Source organism: Triturus cristatus, chromosome 7 (genome assembly GCF_964204655.1).
Source record: "Triturus cristatus chromosome 7, aTriCri1.1, whole genome shotgun sequence".
Lineage (NCBI taxonomy): Eukaryota > Metazoa > Chordata > Amphibia > Caudata > Salamandridae > Triturus > Triturus cristatus.
In genome coordinates this window covers 853,089,202-853,103,992 of record NC_140590.1, presented here as the reverse complement: position 1 = coordinate 853,103,992, position 14,791 = coordinate 853,089,202, and the positions used below count along the sequence as shown (strand labels likewise).

General features: G+C 42.1%; 1 protein-coding gene and 1 long non-coding RNA gene across 6 annotated transcripts in view; one reads left to right on the top strand and one right to left on the bottom strand.

The window, feature by feature from the left end:
* Positions 1-14,791, bottom strand: part of ARAP3 (ArfGAP with RhoGAP domain, ankyrin repeat and PH domain 3) — a 530,251-nt gene that overhangs the window by 338,302 nt on the left and 177,158 nt on the right. For all 5 annotated transcript variants that reach the window (XM_085617771.1, XM_085617775.1, XM_085617774.1 and 2 more), the window contains exons 3-5: positions 9,290-9,342; positions 3,210-3,280; positions 189-253 (exon numbers count right to left, since the gene is read on the bottom strand). In XM_085617771.1, coding sequence (XP_085473897.1) covers positions 189-253; positions 3,210-3,280; positions 9,290-9,342 — 189 coding nt within the window. The remainder of the gene's footprint in view (positions 1-188; positions 254-3,209; positions 3,281-9,289; positions 9,343-14,791) is intronic.
* Positions 1-14,791, top strand: part of LOC146810702 (uncharacterized) — a 199,915-nt gene that overhangs the window by 161,188 nt on the left and 23,936 nt on the right. The gene's annotated exons all lie outside the window — the stretch shown is intronic.

Below are 14,791 nucleotides of genomic sequence, written 5' to 3'. Positions count from 1 at the left end.
TATCTTGTGTAATTAATGAATAAAATGTAAAGTGAATGAATAACCACATATGAATCCATCAATCGAAACCAGCTGATCATAACACCGTACAAAACACACTCTTTCAGTAGTTTTGGTTCTGGCTTCCAACTTACAAAAAGTTAGAGACCTATTCTCATAGTAAAAAATGTTATGGAAGAATGCCTTACTCTGGTTCCTTAGCTACTGTTGAAGTCGGTGTTGAGGAACACGCACTCACTGGATTCTTCACAGCCTGCAGAGGATAGAATGGTATTTAGCCTTAAAACACTTGTTTTACAAGTTGTTACTTTTAATTTACAGTAAGATCTTATCAAGTGTCCATGTTCAATGGATCATTCTCAGAGGACTGATTATGAGTTTGGCGGAAACTCCCGAGCGTACGACTTCCCTCGCAGGTACCTACCACTCACCTCCATCTGCAAAAATACAAGACATACAAGACAGCATGTTTAAGACTTCCCCTCTTCAACGACCCCTTTGTGCACTGCAAGATTTTGATTCAATGAGGCCAGACCATGTCACATTGACCTCCAAAGCACAGGGAGATTTCTATATAATGGGCCCTCGTGCTGATGCTTGAGGAGGGGAATGTCCGAGATGGAAGTCAGCGAGGGATATGGGAAAGGAGAAGCAATGAGATCCGAGCAGGGGAAAAGGATCGAGCCACGCGGCCATCTCATCTTTACCTAAGCCACTGACACCTGAGCAGCTCATCCAAACCGCTCAAGACATTCCCATCAACTCCCTTTGTCCTCCAGGCTCTCTCACTTGTCCCCTCCATTGAACCACCAGAGGAATCCCCACTTCTGCTTATCCTGCCGGAGGCACTCTCATTTGCTCCTTCCCCCAGGCACAGACACTTGTCCCATCTCCCAGGTTGCACAAGGCACTCCAATTTGCCCTTTTCTCCTTCTCGGAGTGCCAATAGTGGAGCAGCCGCATGGCTACGTGAGAAGAGAGGCCACCCAGAGCACCAGCAGGAGTGTGGGATGGCAGCGAAAGGTTAGTATGAAACAAAGTCTTGATGCTGTGTGTGTGCCTGTATCTGCGAGTGTGCATGTTACCATGCATGCCTGTGAGTGTCTGTGAGCAAGTGTTTGGGCATGCCTGAGAAGGGTGTTTGAGTGTTGTACCCACGGTCCCCACCCATGTAAAATGCTGGAGTGTGCACACTGGTGGTAATTCTTGGCAACTCGAGGGCATTAACAGGACTGTGGCCATTTCTGACCGCACGTAACATGTCCCTCACATAATTGTGGTTAGTTCTTGCCAACTTGTGGATTTAGTTGGGATAATGCTCACAACCCACTCTGGTAAAGTGATGGCCCTGGGCTGTATGATGGCAGTTCTTGAAAACAACTGAGAATCCATGATTCTCAATTCCCACCCTGGTAAAAAGCTGACCCTCACATAATGGTGGTATGTCTTGGCAACTTGTGGGCAGGATGCACACAAGCACAAGGCTCAATTATGGTAATTGAAGGCATCTTGTGGGAATTAATAGCTTGATGCATACCCCTCATCCTGACTGAACAATAATAATTTTTCACATATGTGCATTCATGGCACAGTGGTGCCCAAACATGGCTTTATATAGGTCCAGGCAGCAGTGATAATTCACGCCATACTGTGGGCACCCACTGTACAATGATGCCTATGGAATAACATTCACCGTGACACAATGGTGGTAATTCCTGGCACACTGTGGTTAGACATGCCACATTGATGGTTCTGGCAGTGTGTTCTTAATTCTTACATACCGTGGGCATAAATTACATAATGGTTTTAATTATTGATATACTGTTGCCAACCACAGTACCCACACCTTCTATAAAGCTTGGCACGCAGAACATGATGAAGCCTGCCATGGCTTAATGCTGTTAATTCCAAGCATGTTGTGGACAGCCATGAGTTGATGATGCCAAAGAACAAATGCAAATCATTTTGAATATACTAAAGATCGATCAGGTTCGCAGAAGAGAGGAACCAGTGGGAGAGGTTTCAATCTAGCGTACTTGGACAAAAACAGACAGTAAGGAGTGCCCACTGCTCAGTGGATGATTTCAGTGACAACGGCGAGCAAGCTGGGGTTGGGCCTGAGCCCCGCCCCTCATGCCTGCTGCGGCCTTTGTGGTGTGACTTTGCTTTCAGTCTCGAGACTGGATCCCCACATCTTCTGATCCACCTTTAAGGCTAAAAGCAAACACGGTGTGGTAATGAAGTCATTAGCACCTGTGAGAGCGCCTTGAAATACGTGAGCTCAGAATGGGCACTGTACAAAAGAAAAACTTTTTGAATAGAGCGCATCCAGCGCACACATATTTCAAGATGCTCCCATGTGCTAATGAAGTCCTTAGTACATATGAGAGCTCCGAGAAATACGTGCGCTCAGGATGGGCGCTGGTAGAAAAGGAAACCTTTTTGTACAAAGCACATATTGCACTCATATTTCAAGACACTGTCATATATGCGAATGAAGTCATTAGCACATATGAGACTGCATTGAATGTGCAGGATAGACCCTGAACAAACGGAAAGATCTTTTTGTATAGCGCACATCCTGAGCTCAGGTACCAGGCTCCTCCCGCCAAATGTAATAACAATTATCGCCATCAAGACCCACTGGGCACACTGCTCACCCTCTTATGGCCCATCATCTGTCTCTTACAGAGATGACAACTAATCACTTCATCTTGGGCCTGCAAGATGCTGAGATGCAGAGACTCACGCTACTAATTATCATCCAGCTAGCATGGCCATTGTTTGCACTTTTTGGAGGAAAACACTTTAGCTTTGCATGTGTTCTTGATATGATCCTATGGCACAGTTCTATCAAACCAGCAACAAAACGTTAAAATTGTAAAAGCACAGTTTAACATGTCCTAATTTATTTCCAAACATTTTTTACACGCTTGCTATTTTTCGTAAAGGGAATTTGGTCTTGTGAAACAGGAGAACCTAGTAATTGATCCTCTTCACTAATTTGGGTGAAAATCGGAAAGTCACTTTATGTCTCTGCGCCTTTATTAGGAGTGGACAGGAACAGCACAGCCGTACGTGCTACATCACAACGAGGTGCTTCCCTATGAACCTGGAAAATTACTCTGGTAGACATTACACAGCAATTCAACAATTCAGAAACATGAAAAATGGCACATCGCATACTGCACAGTAAACAATCTCCTTACCTTATGGTCCTCCTGCTGTGGGGTGCGGCTAAGCACGGTCTCACAGTATGGATTGCTATCCTCCACTTCCACTAAAGAAATAAGAATCATGTCAACATCTTGCTTTATTGCTGAACACCACAAATCCTCAACCCTCCTACTATGAAACTTCTCTAGATCCCACCACAAATGCACTACATGAGTCACGAGGAGGCCCTACTTCGTGTAACACAAATTGCCATAAAACCGTTCACTTTTTGGAAAAAAGCATAATTAAACAACCTACTTAAGCAAAGGGACAAAATACAACCAGAGAAAAACATCTAACAAGATGATGGGGTAGCATTTAATACATCGAGCAAATAATACAGTTTATACTAAAATGTGGACAATTAACTTGTAGGCTTTAATGAAAAATAAACGTGCATTTAAATGCAAAAATTGTAGCAGGCAAACATATTTACTCGTACTTGGCCTTAAATGGCTGAAGCAACATTGCCTGATAAGCTGACATGACTAGAAATGCTTGAACATGCATAAAATGTTTATTTCTTGACCTTTCCATTGACATGTTTTTCATAATGATTAATAGTTGCATACAAGTTTTCATTTAACTCTGTAAAATGTTTGTACTTACACAGAGATCACTGTAACTAATGATTAGAATGTGTCATTTGGTGAGGAAATGAAGAACGTCATATATAAAGTTGCAGCAGTTCTAAAGGAAATTAATGGTGTGAAAGTCTAAGAGAATTAACATTGTATTTGATAAGAAATGTTTCACTCGACATTGCTTTCTGTGGACTGCTTTATTCTTGGAGAGAAGATGAGCAGTGATCCTGTTCCCGAGAGTATCGAAAGCTGATTGGCTGACTGGAGACGGAATAAGCAACATGTCGCAAAAGCTTCAGAATTTAATGTCTATTAGAACATTGGAATGTTGGAAGCGCCATTGAAAACAATGGAGCGCTCCGGGCTTATAATGGCTGGTATAAGCCCGGAGCTCCAACATTCCAATGTGTCTTTGTTCACAGCTCTGGCTGTGAACAAAGACTTCAGGGAGCCTGATGGGATTTGAATCCCCTCGCGCTCCCTGAAGGCTTTGTTTTGTTAGAACATTCTGCCCTCTAGTGGCAGAATGTTCTAATAGCCTTATAGCCCTTCGTAGCAGGGCTATACCGGCTTTTAAAGTCCCTCTGCTTTGTTAAAGTCCCTCGCCTTCGGCTCGGGCCTTTAACGATGCAGCGGGCCTTTAACAGTCGGTATAGCCCGCTACGGCGGGCTATAAGGCTATATAATAGATCAGAGATCTTTCTGAAACCCTGCCTAATACTGCTTTGAGACTTTACTATGTTTCTTGAACCTTTCTTTATGGGAAGTTCTGCTTTGATCATTTAGTGATTTATTTGAGTTGATATTAATGCCAAAGCTTCATGCTTGTACTCTCCCGAACTAGAACTCTTTATGGGTTCTGACTGACACCATTTCTCCCCATTCTTAGAGGAAGGATTTTCTTTCCTTTATGGAACACGCTTAATGCAGTTTAATGTGATGTATTAATTACTTATTGATTAATTGATTTCTAAAGAGATTCTAATGACTAAGATTGATGGATTTAACTTGGGATCTAATAAAGATGAATTACTAACATTTTGAAAGATAAAACTCTTTAACTCATACCAAATTCTCATTATTTACTGAAAAGAGATTAGAAATTGTGATTATAATTTATAGGATGTACAGCTCCTAATCTTCTCTAAAACAATGGCAAAGATCCATTGCCTTAGTGGCAGCATGAATTAACCCAGATGATGGTACACCAAGATTTTATTTTGAAACTGATTTCTGCTCCAGCAACGACATGAGAGAACAGGGAGGCATTCAGTACCTATGCCCCTCCCTCAATTGAGTTTGCGAAGCCATAAGACTGATTTCAAAGGATCAGTAGTCAAAAGCAAAGTAATGATGTTTAGAATGAGACCACAAGCATGAATTATCATTCAATGTAAAACACACACAAAATTCTAAAAGAAAAAAATCAACAATTACCACCCACAATGATCTTAATGTCTTGAACTTGAACAATATTTTCAATCCCACCAACCGGCCAAGACCAAGCAACATTATAGAGCTTAAATATAGTCTACTTGGTGCATGTGGCCACCTGTGAGAGAGGACTGAATAATTAATATCGTCCCTGGTATCTTATTACAAAGTTGTTTGGGCAGAATGTCCCCTCCATGGTAATGGGCGTGCACCCCTGCCCTGAGTGCCACAGCTGCAGTGATACCTGGATCCTTGGTGCCGTTATTTCGTCATGGGTGAACACAGTTCATGCATGTGCACCTTGACTTAGGCATGACTCACTGATTGCGGTCTTGTTAGAACAGGAGGGCCACACAAAGCGTTGGTCTGGTAGTGGTAAAAAGCTGCTTATCTTACCCAGAGCTAAGTAGCATGAGTGAGGTGTTGTCAGCATACCATTTTTTGTGAAAGTGATCAATAAAATGACCTTAATTTTCCACTTGTGTCACTGGAGTGAGGCCGAGTGGCCCAATCATACAAATATCTGCTGCTGTGTACCTAAATCACCCTTGATCTACATAATGTTAGAATGGAGCTCTGAACAGCACACTTGTGATTGTTTGTGCAGAGATATATGTATGCATGTGTAGTACAGTACATGGACGCCTGTGGGTTCTATACTGGAAGCCCAGAACTTCAGAGAGGCATGCGGAGTAGTCATCCTAGACAGATTTGCCAACTTCTTACATTCCTCAGAGCTTGTTGAGACACAACCACGCTCTTTTGTTCCCCTCCAAGCAGTTCTCTGCTTCTGTAAAGGTCACTGGTCAGTGAAGCCTGGGCACATCTCAAGAAGGAGAAGGGGCTGATAAGGGAATCATAAAGAACAGTTCTGGGGATCTTGGTAACCTTTTGATAGGCATATATCTGTGAGGAAGACACCCCAATGTGATCCTCTAGACCCTCTTATAGTCTGTGTGTGGTGCTATAAAGTTTGCAGTTGCTCCTGCTGTGACAGACAGCTTCGTGGAGGAAGGACACCTAAAAGGGGGCAACCAGCACATCATAAACTTTAAAGTCCTAGACATTAAATCACATCTATGTCTGGAAATGGATTATAAAAAAGGGGAGCTTGAACCTCCCAAAACCTGTCAAACTGAAGCTGTACATCAGAATGGAGAAGCTCAGCACAACTTGTGTGTGTTGTGATCAGAACTGGGGACTGAGGGCTAATAGTCTCCCAGCTGGGTGAAGGGGCATTGCTCATTAGAATCAAACTACTTAACCTGAAGCTTGGAGCAGCAGCATCTGCCTGCCTGCCAGGACCAGAGATCCTGGGAGGAGGAGGAGAGCGTCTGGAGGGAACGAGGTCCAGCCTTCTCCTGGCCTCTAGTGGATCCCTGGTGCAGAGATTCTGGGTCCGCATTGCAGGCTGTAGCACCAATCGGTCCATCTGCCCTAGTGCTGCTGTTTGTGACCCCCCATTGCCAGACGGAGCAGCTTTGTAGATCAGGGTTGTCACCACGGTACAGTGCTGTGGCAACAAGCAAGCTGTTTCCCATGCAGTGTTATGACCCAAAGGGGCGCCGCCTTACATGTGCTGTTGCAAGTCTTGTTGCCAGGTGGGTCTGAAGAGAAGAGAAGCGTGATCACCCTGATACAGCGCTGTGGCAGAAGTGGTCCATTGTCCATGCAGGGTAATGATCCAAAGGGGCAGTTGCCCGGAGTGTGCTGTTTGTGATCCGAGTATGCCAGGTGGAGGCTGCAGTGAAGATAAGGGCCATCGTCCTGGTACAATGCTATAACAAGGTGGAGGGCAGTGCAGTTGTGTGACCCGATGGGATCGTCACCCAGATTGCACTGTTCACAACCACCGTAGCCAGGACGGGGCCGTGGTGAGGAAAAGGGCCAACACCATGGAACAGCGTGCACTAGAGGAGTGTAAGGGGTTCTGGCTCGCAGGAGAAGAACACCGATTACATCACCTGAATGCAGGAGCACCGGAGACAGGCCACCAGACTCAAAAAGACTTGCCACGCGATTGGAGGAAAGCCATAGAAGCCAGCCCCGTTACCACAGCGTTTAGACTTCTGCTTACCGTCAGGATGCTGACACGTGCCTGCGCATACTGAACTGCAGCTCCAAGTGAGAACGAGTAAGACTGATTGCCAGGCCCTTGACCCCTGGGGAAACTTTCTCTGACTGAAAACACTACTTGCTGTGACACTTAGACTTTTAAGAAGCCATTGTGGAACTTCTGAGACTTGTACTTTCTAGCGGGCCTAACCTGAATGATCGCCTCACATGAATGGGCAATAACTGCTGTCCTTAGATAAGGGAGTGGGACTCAGGGAAGTACTGGGACAATGCTAGCGTGCGAGTCTCATGAAGACTGTATGTATAATTTGCTGAGTGCCGTATTTCGCTTTGTATTCATATATAAATAACACTATTCTAATAAAAGTAAGTATCTGCCTGAGCATATTAGTTTTATGAGCGTCATTTGAGTTATGTGTCTGTCTACACCAGAAAACACAATATGCCAGATGACTCATAAAACCAAGAATAATGCAGAGGACACAGGTATGTGTTAGGAATGAATACAAGTGAATGCACAAATGCAAAGAAATATGCAGCTAAGTTAGATTTATTTGCGCAAGATATGGATGCAAAGTCTCTTGGTGCGTTGGAAAGCAAACTTCATAAATATAGCTAAAAGAAAAACAGATCAATAAAAAAGGTCTACAAAATTGGTTAAGCAGTCAAGTTTTCTGCATTTTCTTAAAATGAATAGGACAAGCTTTTGAGTTGAGATACAGCAGCACAGAATTCTAAACCTTAGTTACGGTAACACGTGTTCAATCACCAAATGTAGAGAGTTTGCCTTTGTGGGTTAGCAGTGAGAACTGGTTCACAGATCATAGCATTCATATAGGTCAGTACGAATTTAGAGGCTAAAAGTGAAATGTCCACAGTGCTCCAGAATCATCTGTACGAGCAATTACCATAATTTAAATAGGAGTGCTGCAGATGAGTAACCAGTGCGGGGATCTCAAAACGGGCGATATAACGACATATTTGGCAGCCGTCAATTACACTATCTGCAGCTTCTTGTGCTAAGTGAAGATGCCAAGTACACTTGCTGGTGGCGCTAGGAATACAGTCTTGTCATAATTCAATTTTGACTGGATTGACGTGTTGATCAGTGGTAAACCAAGGTGAGAGTTTAAAGAAAGAACACTTTTTTTAATGTTTAAGTGGATGAAGAAGTTGCTAACACCTTATGTAATTTGGTAATCAAGGGAGAGAGAAGAATCTAAAAAAGATCCAGAAGTTCCTCGTCGTATTATATGGTATGGGGTAATACCCAATAGCAGAAAGCTAACAGAAGGTGTTTTAAAAATGTATGTATGTTACAGTAAGCAAGACTTCTGTTTTTAATGGATTCAGTTTTAAGAAGTTGCTAGACATCAACCAATGGGTGATTCTAAGAAAGCTGCTCTTTTTAGTTTGATTGACATATAAAGCTGGATTTTTTTTTATCAAGAGATAGAGAAGAGAATCTGTATGTAGACTACGTACAAGTGGAATTTTCCTTCCTGCTGGAAAAGTAAGTTAGCTGGGGAACCCATCTACAAATTAAAAAGCAGTTATGAGAGAGTGGCCCCCTCTGGCACACAGCAGGAGAAAAGATGTGTAATTGTGTCTTGCTCATCAGAAAGGATCGCTTTCACTTCAGGAATGGGTCTGAAAGCACCATCTAATTTCAAAGTTCATAAGTTATTATCAACAAACTTAATTAAAGCAATAAAAAAAAACAGACAATCCCGAGTGACAAAGGCCTATTTGTGCTTGCTTCCCAGCTACTGTAAAAGACTTGACAAACAGGATTATAGCAGAACCGGAATGAACACAATGAGCAAAAGTCGATTCAACATTTTCCATTTTCAGATACTAAAAAGAAACATTTGCTTCTCAAACACTATAATGTCCTCCATCAAAGTTTGTATAAAGCATAATGTTTAAATGTGCCACAGAAACACACAAAACTCTTGTGTGGTTCTGCGATTTCTCACCTAGGCTGTTACTGGACCGCTGTGGGACCACAGGAAGATCAGATGACAGACAGCTGCAAAGAAGAAAAGCAAAATCAGTTAGTGCTCAGTTTTAATTGACCAGACTCTGTTGTCGTATTGCTGATTGCTGCTGATTAGCTCTGTGAAGTGCGCAATACATGTGTAACATTATGTTATGTTACCATGTTTTTGAATAAAGCAGCATGGGCCTATTTCTTGACCTCACAGCAATTCCGATGGGCAGAGCTGGTGCTCCGATTATGGGTTTACCCAATTGATGGACTAGGTGTGGAATGAAAGGTGGACTGCCAATCCTAGAATGAGCTGCCATGGTCTGCGGGGTGAGAATCCGCTCCTCTGTGGTGTTCTCTAGGGCAGTTGGTCTTTCGACCTACTGACAAAAGTAGTGTGGATGTTATATATGTCATGTTGGTATCTGCTTTAAGAAGGGCTTCAGGAAATATGGTTCTTTGAAATGCCTTCATGCTGTCCCCCTGTTGATTGTAAATGTTTGTTTCTTGGTGACTCTCACTTTGGCCGTCAGGACTAGTGTCGTAGCAGATGTGTGTTAAAGTAGCTGGATAGAGGATATGCTGTTCTTGCTTGGGGAGTGTCATACTTCACCTAGAATAAGAGGATTAGAATTACTGGTCATGTTTCCTTTTTAGGCTGCCGCCCACCAGACAGCACAGGTGTCTGTCTTCGAGAAAGACATCCTGAGGACTTTCAGAAAGTTCACCTGGGAATGCATTCTGCCCATTGCTTGCTATTGGTTCCCACTATTTTAACTCACATGTTCTGCCTTTCAATTTACTGGTTTTGTTTGCTTTAGAGTGTCCAGCTTGAGTTTGTACCTTACTGTGCTAAAGCCTTGTTAATAGTATTCTTATACTAATTTGAGTTTTGTGATGAACAGGCCTTTAAATCTTGTAATTTCATCACATTTGCTAGGCATTCAATGACCGAAGTCAAGTGTCAAGCCGTGTTTTCATGGGAGCCTGGTGTTTATTATGCTTTCAGCTGACTTCAAGGAGAGAGTTTTAAAGGAAAGAGGAATGCAGCATACTTTCTCCATGGAAGCCTGCCTGTGCCTTTAAAAAAAAAAAATATTTAGGCTTTCCTGTTTTCAGTTTTTATTTTTGGTACATTCTGGTGGGAATGATTTTTTTCAGTGTTTTCTAGTGATTTCAATAGTGGTTATCAGTGGTTATGTAACATTTTGCTTTTATTCTTACATGTTTTCTGCACGGATAGTACATGGTATATAGGCAGTGTACGTACAGTGTATATGAGGTCCAAATACATTTGTACAAATCAAACTTATTTTAGTACACCATACAATATTTCTTCAGTGAGTCTTTGGTCATGCGCGCTCGCAGCTTCCTTCCCATGCAAACTTTTATCTGTGAAAACGCCCTCTCAACATTGGCACTTGAGACGGGTAATGCTAAAACAGCCAGTACACATGCCACTGCTGGCGCACCTGAAGATTGTGATTCTCTGGGACAGGTTCTACAACACTTGCATTGAACTGGGCGCATATGCCCACAGTTATTGAAGCGATCAAAAATGAAGCAGTACTTTTCAAAGTCCGGAGAAAATATCCCTTTACAGAAGTGATCTAGAACTTGTGCAGAGTACCACAGTGAGGATTCATTGACTTCAAATGCCATGGTTGTTGAAGGGACATTTCTATGCATCAATTCAAGCCATTTCTCTTGTACTGTAAAATAAAATTTCCGAATTGCACCTCAACATTTCTTTGCTTTCCAAGTGGTAAGCATTCTAACATGGAATATGTTGCAGTGCCAAAGTCACTAAAAGTGTCGCCCAGTCTACCCTAAAGGAGATGTTTCATATCTACACCAATTACGCTGAACACTTGGTAGACAAGGGTGTTTTCAGACTCTACTTTTTTTTATTATGTCCACTACAGCAGTCCTGTTTTTCTGTAAAAAACTAAGAATGCAGTAGAGTGTTTTTCACATCACTATCAATACGCGACCAAAGATCCTCACATTTTTGCTTTTCGCATCATCACTTAGCAAAAGTTCTGTAAACGGTCATCACATGGATGATATAGCATTCACAGCCTCTCGGACTGAAATCACCAGCTAAATGACACAGTTGGGAAGACTCTTTCTTTGGTGTCCCACAAAGTGAGAAATATTTGTGTTTTAGTTCCCGCGCATAACAAAACAGTGTACCAGAATGTCAATAGCATTCTTCATTAACTCTGAAGATTATAAAGATGCTTTCAGCATACCATCTAGCAAGTGGCAAGGATCTCTTACAGGTAAGCACTTCAGCTGATTTTGACAGGTCATCACACAGCTTTTTCATATACATAGCTGAATCCCTGCCAATATAAACAATATCACTTCAATTTTTGTAGAAAGTGGTAAGAAGTTTTTGCAGCAGCATTCCAAGTAACAATGGGTTCCATGTTTTCTAAAAGTTTGGGGTAATGTTTTCCCCACTATCCCAGATGCTTGGTGACGCATATACCTGTCACTACACCTTGTATTAAGTGTTTAAAGCCTTGGGTGTTTGGCAATTCACCCTCTATCAATACTGACTCGCTAGAAAAGGGGGCTGATGCATTAAAGGGTTTCACCCATTCTCTGTCTGTGGGTAAATGTGATGGTACCTATTAAGAAAGATTCTTATGAAACCAGCCATTTTACCTTTCAGTGAAAAATCAAACGTAGCCACAAATCAAATACAGTATATACAATCATTAAATAAAAAATAAAACATGCTTCTACACCCTGCATCTTTAGACCCTGAAGCCAGAACACTGGAAAAAGCAAAAAGGAAGAAGAAACAGTATTTTAGTGCCATCCTGAAATACCAAAACTCAAGCATATTAATGTTAGCCCAGTCTTTCTTGCTGCTACCTTGTATAACAAAGTTATAATGTATTGGTCCCTTAAGGAGGAAATTCAAATGACACTTTAACTCTCCTTTTCCTTTCTTTGAAAGGCATTTAGTGTGTAGTTGTGCAGGTGTTTATCAGTGTTTATATGTTTACACTGGTGAGGGCTATTTCCCTTTTGGTGGGGTTTTATGAATTTCAACCTAAAACAGGATAGCCTAATTTTATTTTAGACATAGAGATCTCAAAAGGAATCTCTTTCTTCAGCTGCACTAAACATTTGTACGGTTTTGCAAAATTCCTCTTCTTTGGTGAGTCCATCTAATTTGTGAATCTACCTTTTTAGGAAAAAAGTGCAAAATTGCATTTCCATCTCAGAGTCAGCCTAACATATGGTGATCTTAGGCAATTGACACTGGTTATGTCCCGTTCACTGTCGCACAGGATACAATCTTTTCACAGAAAAGAGGCAGCCGCCACATTGTTATACAATTTAACAATGTTTGGTTTTCACTTTGATGTATAATATGCTATATTTATGACATCTGTGGCAACTTGTTTTATGGAGTTGGATACATTTAAAAGCATTTTTTACGAAAACTTTTGTGTTTATGTTTAGCTGCACAATAATTATGTATTCTGTCTGCAACTGTGCCTTTTTCAGAACACATATATTACTGGAAATAAACAATTTCTTATTTGTTCTAGCAGGTGCTAGCGTCATGATTTGAATGGTGTAGCAGGTGCAGTGGCACAAGGGCCAAAAGGTCGAGGACTCCCACTGAACACTGACTATTGATATATTTTACTTCTAAACAATCAGTCAAGTGCAATTGCCTTGCAGCACTATGGCCATGATTTGAAGGGTGCAGCAGGTGCAATGGCACAAGAACCAAAAGTTCTAGGAAACCCACCTGTACACCGATTATTACAATATTTTACTACTAATCAAGCAGTCACTAGTGCAGTTACCTTGCAGGCACTAGGGTCATGAATTCAATGGAGCAGCAGATGCAGTGGCGCAGGAGCCAAAAGGTTAAGAAACCCACTGAGCATCCATAATTGCTATAATTTACTACTAAACAAGCAGTCAGGAGTGCTTCTTTGGTGCTTTTGTAACCAGTCCACCCAAAGAAGCACATAGCGGAAAGCATCGCTGAAATAAAAGCTGTAACCTATTTGGACTTTTCTATCTACCTACAACTTATGTTACACTCAGTGAATTTATATGGCACATTTTTACACTTTTTGTATGGTGCTAAAATACTTCTGAATCTGAGGGCATCCTCTATTCTGTATCATTTACACTTCAGCAGTTGTAAACACTATATAAATACTAATAACTTACCATTTGGCCTTCCATACCAAGCTTTGTCAAAGCCAACAGGCCGCGCCTATCTGAGATCTATTGGCTTAGTCAATGTTTTTTTAGCCATACTATACAGCAGCGCCAGCTTCAGTGCAGCTAACTGAAAATAAAACAAGCATTGAAAATGAAATAGGTCTCGCTTTTGATTAGGTTAAAGCCATTTGCTTTGCTAATGGTATTGTATAGCAAAGCAAATGGCTTTAATTTAATAAAAGGTGATACCTATTGCATTGTTAATGCTTGTTTAACCTGGCAGGGGAGTCTATACATTAAAGGTTAATCTAACAATCCCCTAGTTAGTTTTAACACACTTCATGGTACACATCACAAACCACCCCACCTGGACACCCTCGCTCTCATCAAACGGCGATAAAACTAGAAGATCTCCACTAAAGTGACCCTTCCGGGGACTCATAGGACATTGTAGCACCGGCCCGATGAGGAGCGCTTGCCCAATGATGAAACAAGACATCCCTAGGAGTGTGTGAGGGTAACAACACTCAGTCCTGGTGACTGTCCCTAATGTCCTGTCTAGAACCTAGATATCTCTTTCGTATCTTTCTCACTCAGGAACAGTGACCCTCCATTTGATTTGATAATCCTAATACACCATATGTATTACAACAGGACATAATAAGCACTATTATACAATACCAAGATTTGTGGGTGTATAAATTGTGCGTTCCAGGGTACACTTCCTCATTTATCTCCAGGAACAGTTTCTGTGGAAGGCCTATGGAATTCTGAACGCACCCGCGCTCCTTTAAGCACAGCTGACAGGAATGGGCAGGGAAAAACAGACTGTTTTCATTTTCGCCATAGAGGCCAAGGCAATGCACTTGCCTCTAAGGGCTAAGGAAATCTACTGTGTGTAACCCCTAAAAAAAGAATTAATTATGACAAACCTTTCCCCAGGAAGGCTGATACTAGGTGGCTATGTTTTCTTTAAATTAACATCCGGAGCAGGGTACGGTGGGGTGTGGGTGCATGCTACCTTTGTGGTGAGCATAAGCATTCACACGTACATGACATCCCCCTTCTCTCACCTGGATGGAGGCAACGTCCTGCTTGGTGTCATCCCAAACAGCAGGCACCATGTGAGCCCCTGCTCAATACAGCACACCTCCTCACAGACTTGAAGAAATTCAACCACGTTTCCCCACCGTGAAGGGACTGCTTGCAAGCATACATCACCTTCCAGAAAAGATGCACTCTCTACAAGGCCATCACAAATGGCACTCCTGCATACCTGTAC